We start from the raw sequence: 9,780 nt of genomic DNA, 5'->3' as shown, positions 1-9,780 counted from the left end.
ATCATATTTTGCAGCTGTTCATAATACTTTTTTAAGTGTATTTTAATTTTTTTTTTTATCAAAATGTTTAAATACTTATATAAATCAATATTATTCAAATAACTTAATTATGATTTTGAACCTAACCGATGGAAATAGGATGTATGGTAAAACTAAAACTAAAACTGAAACCATATTTTTAAATACATATAAATCAATATTATTCAAATAATATAACTGCTCAAACATCCTCATTGTTTCATGAAATATAATACAATCTCTCTTTCAAAATATGGAGGTAAAATTCAAAGTAAAGTTGGATGGATTGAGACTATAACTAAAGTACATATTTAACCAAAAATAAAATAAAATAATAACAAAGGTTGAAAAATTATGGAGATAACAATTTAGTCTATTGAATTTTGATTTATAACAATTAAGTTCCTACACTTTCATTTTTTGTAAAAATTTAGTCGTTGTATTCTTGTATATAACAATTTAGTTTTTATACTTTCAAAATTGTGACAACTTAATCCATGTCGTAAAAAAGTCAAAAAAAATTAAATATCAATTTTCATTATTTAATAATTTAGGTCTTGTTTGATAACTATTTCATTTTTGGTTTTTGGTTTTTGAAAATTAAACTTATTTCTTTCTCATTTCTTACCATGGTTTGCATATTTTAAGTACATGATTGAATTCTTAGCCAAATTCAAAAAAGCAAAACAAGTCTTTAAAAGTTAATTTTTTTAGTTTTCGAATTTTGGTTTGATTTTTTAAATCATTGGTAAAAGTAGATAACAAATAAATAAATTTGGAGGTGAAAGTAATATCTATATACTTAATTTCAAAAAAAAAAAAAAAAACTAAATAGTTATCAAACTGAACCTTAAATTTTATAAGTTATTACTACATTGGATACCTAATTAGTTTATTGATCTAACTATGTAAAAATTGCAATAAATCTTAAAATAATTATAATAATAAAGACTAAATCGTTATAAACATAGTACAAAAACTAGTTACAAACTAAATTATTATTATTAAACTTATCAGTTTCATACAAGTTTTAGGGGAAAAAAACAAAATTTAACCTAATTAAGTAATAAGAATTTCAAATTTAAAAAAATTTAAAAAATAATTAGCGGGCGAAAGGGGAGGCAAGAGGCCAGCGGCACCGTGTTTTAAGAGTAGGCTAACGGCATGCCGAAGACTACGAAATTGGGGCTATAAGAAGGCATTAATTACGAGAATGACATTTTACAACTGACAGTGGACACGTGTCACGTTGAGCTGGCATCAAGAAGAATCGTCTAGATTTTGAAGGCAGAAAATATTCCAGCGGCTTTTGAGCTGTTTCTGGGAAAGATATAAATATAAATATATATTGAGAGAGCACATTAAAAGACCAATTGTGCTTTTGCTACTTTACTACCAATTTTGTTTGGTCACCCAATAATTTCCAAGAAGAAAATATTTTATCTATTCAAATAAAACATCAAAATTGACATATAATAATTATTAGAATAATTATTTTAAATGATAAAATTATTAAAAATATTTTTAAATATAGCAAAATGTCATTATCTATCACAGATAGATAACTGTAATAATCTGCTATATTTATAAATAAGTTTATTCATTTTATTATATTTGAAAACAACCCTATATATTAAATGTGTATGTGGTGTTGTTTAGGTGAAAATATTATTTTGGTTCTTCTACTTTTAAAGTTTGTTCAATTTCAGTCCTTATACTTTTATTTGTCTAATTTTGGTCTTCGTACTTACAATAAATCTTAAATTTAGTCTCTCAAAATTAATTGTTACTATAATCGATTAAATAGTAATAAAATAAGTTTTCAAAATTTATAGTAAAAATGCTATAGATAACCAAAAGTGTTTTTTTTAAAAAAATTAACAATGAACTAGCATTATGACTAAATTTAAGATCTATTCAAAGTATAGGGTCTAAAATTGAACAATTAAAAATACATGGACCAAAATTGAACAAATCTAACCTATTATTTATAGCTAAATAAAAGTTGAAATCATTGTTAATATTTATTTCACTAAAGTATATTGTTAAAATCATTTACATAATTAATTTTATCCATCAACTTCAGACCAATTTTGTGAACAATGTTTTATATATTGGTCATCGAGCTAAAAATTAAATTTTATTTTAATGGAAAAATTGTAAGAATATTTTCGAAACAAATTTTAATATTCATAAATAAAATAAAACTTTTCAGAGTCTGTGAATGTAACCAAAATCTATCTCAAAGTTGAAGAGTATAGTATTTCTTTTTTCAAACAACAAAAGTATTACAAACAAAAATTATTATGTTTCTTAAATTCACATTAAAAACTTATGCACATAATAGAAAATCACATTAAAAAATAGATTGATAATTACTTTTTCTTTTTTTTTTTTCCAACTTAAATATTGCTCGATGGGTTAAAACACCTCCATCCTCGACCAAAAGGTCATAACTTCAAAATTTTGCACCATCATGTTGTTCAACTACAAAAATCACATAATTTTCTCTTTTTTCCCCCTATTTATGACTACCATTTATTTAAGAAAAATAATAAATAAAAAAAAAACTAAGACAAATTAATTAGGGTTTTCCCGACACCTGACCAATTGAGCTATTTCAAATTTTATACTCAACATAGTTTTCAAACATAATAAATTTGAAAAAAATAATATTTTCATAATGTCTAAACCTTGCCTTCACGTATAATTTAAAATCATTAGATTCATGATATTCTTAAATAATATATATTTTTTAGAATAATAACTAAGAGTCTACAATCTATATGATTACATCACGAGATACTAATAAAATAAATCACTCAAAATAAGAAGTTTGAAGAATGCAAAACTCATCTGTATAATTAATATTTTATTGTAAAATTTCAGTCTAATTTAACTAACTTTTTTTTTTTTGGAAAAAACATTATGATTTAACATTTAAATATGAACATGGATAACAAATTAGATGAAGCAATTGACCACAAAATTAGTTGCAATTGAAGGAAAACTAGTGAAAGAGAGGAAAAGATAAAAGTCAAATTTAATAAAATTCAAAGAAAGCAAGTGCAGTTGAGCTACCTATTCTTTTAATTACTTTATCTATTTATTTCTCACTTTATTTATTTATTTATATGAGGAGTTGGATTCTGATATTGGTCAATTTGTTGTTGCCAACAAATAAGGCTCACTGATTGTTTGGGTTTGTCTATAACCAAAAATAAAGAATAAAGAAAAGTCAAATTTAACTATTAATTCCCATAACTTAGGCTGCTTCCTAATCATTTTAACTAACATTATTTTCTTTTGTTTCTTTTATATTCACAATTATTATCAATATCATCTTCAATCACAAGTTATGTATTTCTTTTATATTCAAGATCTGTTTGGTAGAGAATCTAAATTCTGTTTTATATTGAGATTTATTGAAATTTTCAAATATATGTTTGATAGACCACTCGAATTTTATGACCGTGCAAATTGTGAAAACAAGTTTTATTGTATCCAAATTTTAAAATGTAAAATTATATTAAATAAAGATAAAAATATTTAGAAATATAATATGTCCAATTATAAACTCAATTCATGTTTTAAAAAATATAATATGTATTATGTAATGTATTATAAATTATATAATTTTTTAAATCTAAATCATATTTAAATAAATTAATAATAATTTATTGTCAACTAAATATTAATGGACAACTACAACTAGTTTTATGATTTATAAATATATAATATCAATACAATTTAAATATTTGTTTAAATTAAAATTTAATTTCTGAATTTATTATGTGTATAAAAACATGAAATACACATTTATTCTATTATTCCTTAGCTCTTTTATAATAAATTCACATTGATTAATCATGGAATTTTCTTTTAATTTATGGTTGATTTGATTGATTGAAGAAACGAACAATAGAAAAACAATTTCTTTCACATGGTAGCTGCATATTTATATCTACACGGTTTAATTAATTATAGGATAGGAATGTATATTTTAAGATCCTAAGCTAAATTGTTTAAGAAAGCAAATGATATTGATATTTTCTGAACAAATGATATTTAATATTACATAAAGAAAGATGGCAATATAAATCAAGTGTGAATTATTTGGAAGATACATCGACAATCCTATATGCAAGTATAGCTCAACTAAATGTATGGATGATTTTTAAAATATAACAAATTAGAAATTTAATTGAAACATATAATATTTTTAAAATTAAGCATGAATGTGGTGTTAATTGATACAAAAGTTAATTCAAGATTTAAATTGATACAATTCAAAGTTTTAAGGTATAAATTTAACATTTTCTTAATTTTTATTTATTGATCGAATAAAATTGTAATTTTATCTCATTAACTATTTTAAATTAATTAATCGAAAGTTAATAACAAATACTGAAAGTGAGCATTAAAATTTATAAACGAAATAAAATCTAAACTTAAAAACTCAGCCATTTAAAAATTTATACACCAAATGAAATCTAAACTATGACCATTTAAAAACTTGTTCACCGAATAAAATCTAAACTAAAAGTTCAATCATTTTAAATTCTATTAAACCAAATAAAATCTAAACTAAGTACTCAACCCTTTTAAAACCTATAGGCCAAATTAATAAAATCTAAACTAAGAATTCTATCATTTAAAAATCTTTGGGTCAAATAAAATATAAACGGAAAATTCAGGGTAAAAATATAACGTTTTAAAATTTAAAACCAAATGAAAATTTAATTTAAAACTCGATTATATAGCCCATTTGATAACTATTGTATTGAGAATTAAAAGTAGTTTTCAAAAAGTTATTGTTACGTATGCAAATGATGGTAAGAAATGGTTCAAAACAAAAACAAAAAATCAAAAAATCAAATGGTTACAAGTTACAAACGAGGCTCTCATATTCAACATTTTGAAACTTAAAACTAAAATTATACCCTTTAATCTTTTGACACTCATTCTCAAAAGTTAAACAACTAAATCATTCACTAAAAATGTGTTTGTAATACATTTTCAAGTATTTAATATTAAAAAATTGGAGTGTTTATCAAAACTCATTAAATAAAAACGAGTTTTAAAAAAAATACTTTTTCTTGAATCATCATTCCAAACAGGACGCAAGAGTGTTTGATTTAATTTTTCAAAGTGTTTAATCTTTAAAAAATTATTTAAAAAAAATTAAATTGTTTGCAATACTCAAAATAGTTTTTGAAAGTATTTAAAAAAATTTAAACAACAATGAATTTTTTAGAAACATTTTTTTCTCTAATCAATCCAAACACGTCCCCCGTGAATGTTATCTAACCATGGAATTAAAACGAGTATAATGGTTAAAAATTGAGAACTAATTAATTTAATAATTAAATAGTAAAAAGCAATTAAGAAGAAAAGGAAGATGGTTCTGGAAGGAATTTGAGAGAATGCACAAATAAAAATAATAAATAAAAAATATGGAAAAGGGCAAAATCGTAAATTGAAGATGGGAACTGTGGACTGGAAGGGAGGAAGGAAGAAGAAAGAAGAAAGAAGGAGGAGGAGGAGGAGGAGGAGGAGGAGAAGAAGAAGAAGGCAGGTGTCCGCTTTATATATCATTATTTATTTCAAAGGCTTTGAAACAATTCCCCACCACTAACACCAACCGTTGGCCTCAAACCCTTTTCTCTCTCATTTTCCCATTTTTCGAACGACCTAAATAAAAACAACTAACACAAACCATTTTCCAAAACGCCGAACACCAAAGCTTCTGCAAACCCTACGATCCGCGCCCGTTAAGGAGAGATCTGCATTTTGATTTCTCACATTACTCCTTCCTTTTTCTCTTCATCTCATCACCGGACGATTTTCCACTTCTTCCCGTTCAAGGTACCGTCGCTCCACTTCTCTTCTCTTTCTCTCCATTTCACTCATTAATCGTTTCAGATCTGCATTTTTATTTTGTTTTTTTCTTCCTTCTTCCGTTTACAACTTTCCTCGTCTCTTGTTAATTGTCATTGGCTCTCACATGCGTTTTCCTTTTGTTCTATTGGAGTTTTCTTATTCCTCATCTTTGCCTTCGGTTGTCTTGTATAGCTAATTTTGATTTTTGTTCTTAGGATGCCTTCATTTCGCGATCTGTTTCTTTTTTTTTTTTTTTTTTTTTTTTCTTTTTCTGTAGATTTAGGATAGGTTTCTTCTGATCTTGTTCTGAGCATGCAAGTCGATGATTCTCTTTTGAGTTCATGCATTCGTTGATTTTCAATGCGTTTTTTTTCCTTAGAGAGTGCTATTATTATTTAGTAGTCATTTTCGTTCTTTCTGCTCTTTTTTCTTTCTTCTTTTTGTTTCGGCTTGTCTCTTGACGATCTTGGATCAGAGTTTTGTTTTTCTTTCGTCATGCTTTGTTTATTTGAATTTGTTGCGTTAATCGTGTTCTACATCCTGTTTCTGCGAAGCTTTGTTTTGAACTACCTTTTAATTTTGTTCGTTTTGATTACGATCTTTTAGATGTGTATGCTATCATTTCTATGGATACTCCTAAGGTTTTTAGTCGAATATTACATCCTATGTGATTTTCATCACTTTCGTAATTATTTAATTTTATTATTTTATTGTTAGAGAGAGAATAAATTCGTAAGTTGTATGTGTGATCTGATATTGATGACTTTTATATCAACCTCATGAAGCTTTCATAGTCGATACTAATTTTCATGTAGCTGCATAGGTTGCTGATGGCTATTTCCTCGAGAAAATCCAGCCATCTTTCGTGTACGTAGGCTTTGATTGATAGTGGGGAATTTCGTTGAAACAAGTATCCGGTTGGCAGATTGACCGTGTTTCTGGTAGAAAGTTCGTCATGGTTGCCACTGCAGCTACTTCTGCCTTTTTTCCTGCTATTTCTCCGTCCTCGGACTCTGGTGCAAAGTCAACTAAATTTGGTAGTGGATCTGTCAATCCCGGAGGAAGCAGGCCCAAATCTTCTTCTCGTGGTTTGCAAGTTAAGGCAAATGCCCAAGCTCCTCCAAAGATAAATGGTACTTCCGTTGGATTGGAGGGTGTCATGTTTGATGATGACTTGACAACATCACCTCCCCCGAGGACCTTCATTAACCTACTACCTGACTGGAGTATGCTTCTTGCTGCTATCACCACCATATTTCTGGCTGCCGAGAAGCAATGGATGATGCTTGACTGGAAACCTAGGCGGCCTGACATGCTTATTGATCCATTTGGTTTGGGAAGAATTGTTCAAGATGGTCTTGTGTTTCGACAGAATTTTTCAATTAGATCTTATGAAATTGGTGCAGATCGGACTGCATCTATAGAAACACTAATGAATCATTTACAGGTACATGATTAATCATGTAGTTGTTTTCTTGTTAGATTTTGATTCTTATGATGCTTTATCTGTTGTAGATTAAAATTTTTTTAGTTGCATGTTGAATGCATATTGTTGTTAATTCATCTATTATTTTATTTATTGGAAACAGTAAGATCTTATCTTGTTTCTTCTACAGGAGACTGCACTTAATCATGTGAAAACTGCTGGACTGCTAGGTGATGGGTTTGGTTCGACACCAGAAATGTGTAAAAAAAACTTGATATGGGTAGTTGCGAAGATGCAGGTTGTGGTAGATAGATACCCTACTTGGTAAGTTGGCATAGGTTTCTTCTTGTATATATATCCTTGTTAGGAAAATAATTAGCGCTTCATGACATTTATTCATCTCTGCGTTAGCTATATCTTTCTATTGAACATGTAAGATGAATGGTTCAGATATTTGACTTCCACAGCTTCTCATATTCTCAGGACATGTAGCCAACCGCCAGTGTATGACTTTTAGGTTGTCTATGTTACAACTGCTCTCTAATTTTAATATGAAATGTGTTATTTTCATAAAAAAGAAATAGAAGAAAAATGAGATGAGTTGGTATCTGGAAAATATCACAAGGATATTTTAATGGCTGACAAAGAGGTTGAAGAACTGAATCAATTATCCCCTTTTTTTGCAGGGGTGATGTTGTTCAAGTAGACACTTGGGTCTGTGCATCTGGGAAGAACGGCATGCGACGAGATTGGCTTGTTCGTGATTGCAAAACTGGTGAAACTCTTACTAGGGCCTCAAGGTATAGGTTTCCCCTGCCAGAATGTAATCCTTGTTTTTTCTCTCCCTTTCTCAATTCTCTTCGTAGTTGCATCTCAAAAGAAGGAAAGAGAAACGACGGATCTAGACAATTATTCTACCGTTTAAGTCGGTTACTGCAATTCTAATTACTGGGTTTGTTCTTCTTTTCTCGTCCAATGGCAGTGTTTGGGTGATGATGAATAAGCAGACAAGAAAATTATCAAAGATTCCTGGTGAAGTTAGAGGTGAAATAGAACCTTATTTTGCAGATTCACCTCCCATAGTAGAAGAAGATGGGAGAAAACTTTCAAAACTTGATGATGATACTGCTGATTACATTCGTACAGGTTTAACAGTAAGTTATAACTCTCCCTCTTGGTTAAATAATATTTTACTAGATGGAGGCTTCCTCGTTTCATTGTTGTGAATAATGATTTGCAGCCTAGATGGAGTGATTTAGATATTAACCAGCATGTTAATAATGTGAAGTACATTGGCTGGATACTTGAGGTATTTTTCTTCTCAACTCTTTTTTTTATTGGTTTCTTCTGCCACGGCCGTCTCTGACCAAAGATTTGGTAATCACAGAGTGCACCCTTGCCAATCCTGGAGAGTCATGAACTCTCTACCATGACTTTGGAATACAGGAGAGAATGTGGAAGGGACAGTGTACTGCAATCTCTTACTGCTGTATCTGGTGCTGGTATCAGCAATTTGGCCGATGCTGGCGACATCGAATGCCAGCACCTGCTTCGACTTGAAAATGGAGCTGAGATTGTTAGAGGAAGAACTGAGTGGAGGCCCAAGCATGCAACAAATTTCGGTTTGGTGGGTCAGATTCCAGCCGGAGATACTTGAAAAAAAAGAAAAAAAGAAAAAATAAGAAGACAAGAAAAAAAAAAAGAACATCAATCCATGAAGCTACCTCGTAGCTGGAGTCGTCTCTAATTGCGCCCCACCTTGTGCATTCATTGCTTGTGTTGTAGAGTCCAACTGCTGTTTTTTTCTCGGATTTGAAAAATCCTCATATAATTATATGATATATATATCTATATATGTATATGTATATTTTTTTTCCAGTCCCCTAAACTATCTGTTTTCCTTGGGAAGAAAAAAAAAAAAAAAAAAGGAAAAAACATGCAGTCCCATTGTAATTAGTCATTCTTTTATTGTCCCATCTCTCCCATTGTCTCAACGGGAAGGTAATATAGATAACACCTCTCCGACCGCTCTGCTGACTGTTCCTCCATTTTTTTGTTGGGGTTATTTGTGATTGCCTTCATTAGAGACTTTAAATGTGAAATATTTTCTTGTTTTGTGTATTGATTGATCCTTAATTCTTTGCCAGCCTGGTTGATTACTGAGAATTAAGATTAAGATAAGCTTTTGCAGCAGGTTATGATGATAATACATCGTCTTATTGCTATTTTTGCAGCCTGGCTCCTTAGCTGGACCAACGATGTTATATCAGGTTTGCCGGTTCCAGCTAGGCCATCAATCCTCACGTTGTGTAATGGGCCCTACCTTTTGTCTCTCTTTTTTTGAAAAAGCATATAGTGTGAACTAACCTTATCTTAAATGGCTAATAATGTGAGCTGAGAACAAGTAATATAAAGACAGAATGTTTTGCAATGGACAGTGTGTTTAGTCATTT

General features: G+C 29.2%; 1 protein-coding gene across 2 annotated transcripts; it reads left to right on the top strand.

Annotated features, from left to right (window-relative positions):
- Positions 1-5,549: 5,549 nt before the first annotated feature.
- Positions 5,550-9,448, top strand: LOC120071362 (palmitoyl-acyl carrier protein thioesterase, chloroplastic-like). 2 transcript variants are annotated; one of them, XM_039023604.1, is made up of 7 exons: positions 5,550-5,886; positions 6,725-7,348; positions 7,518-7,651; positions 8,014-8,127; positions 8,310-8,481; positions 8,568-8,636; positions 8,715-9,448. In XM_039023604.1, the coding sequence occupies exons 2-7, from the start codon at positions 6,857-6,859 to the stop codon at positions 8,982-8,984; spliced, it is 1,251 nt and encodes a 416-aa protein (XP_038879532.1). In that variant the 5' UTR covers positions 5,550-5,886; positions 6,725-6,856; the 3' UTR covers positions 8,985-9,448. The 2 variants fall into 2 exon arrangements, with proteins under 2 accessions (XP_038879532.1, XP_038879533.1); XM_039023605.1 differs by having other exon boundaries at positions 6,717-7,348.
- Positions 9,449-9,780: the final 332 nt, after the last annotated feature.

This window comes from Benincasa hispida, chromosome 2 (genome assembly GCF_009727055.1).
Source record: "Benincasa hispida cultivar B227 chromosome 2, ASM972705v1, whole genome shotgun sequence".
Classification (NCBI taxonomy): Eukaryota; Viridiplantae; Streptophyta; class Magnoliopsida; order Cucurbitales; family Cucurbitaceae; genus Benincasa; species Benincasa hispida.
The sequence above is the reverse complement of the archived record's forward strand: the minus strand, read 5'-3'. Positions and strand labels throughout refer to the sequence as shown.

Excerpts from the sequence above, each read along its gene's own strand:
- LOC120071362 (XM_039023604.1), top strand. The coding sequence starts at position 6,857 with ATGGTTGCCACTGCAGCTACTTCTGCCTTTTTTCCTGCTATTTCTCCG. Across the intron at positions 7,349-7,517 it reads CACTAATGAATCATTTACAG|GAGACTGCACTTAATCATGT; the intron begins GTACATGATTAA and ends TTTCTTCTACAG. Across the intron at positions 7,652-8,013 it reads GTAGATAGATACCCTACTTG|GGGTGATGTTGTTCAAGTAG; the intron begins GTAAGTTGGCAT and ends CTTTTTTTGCAG.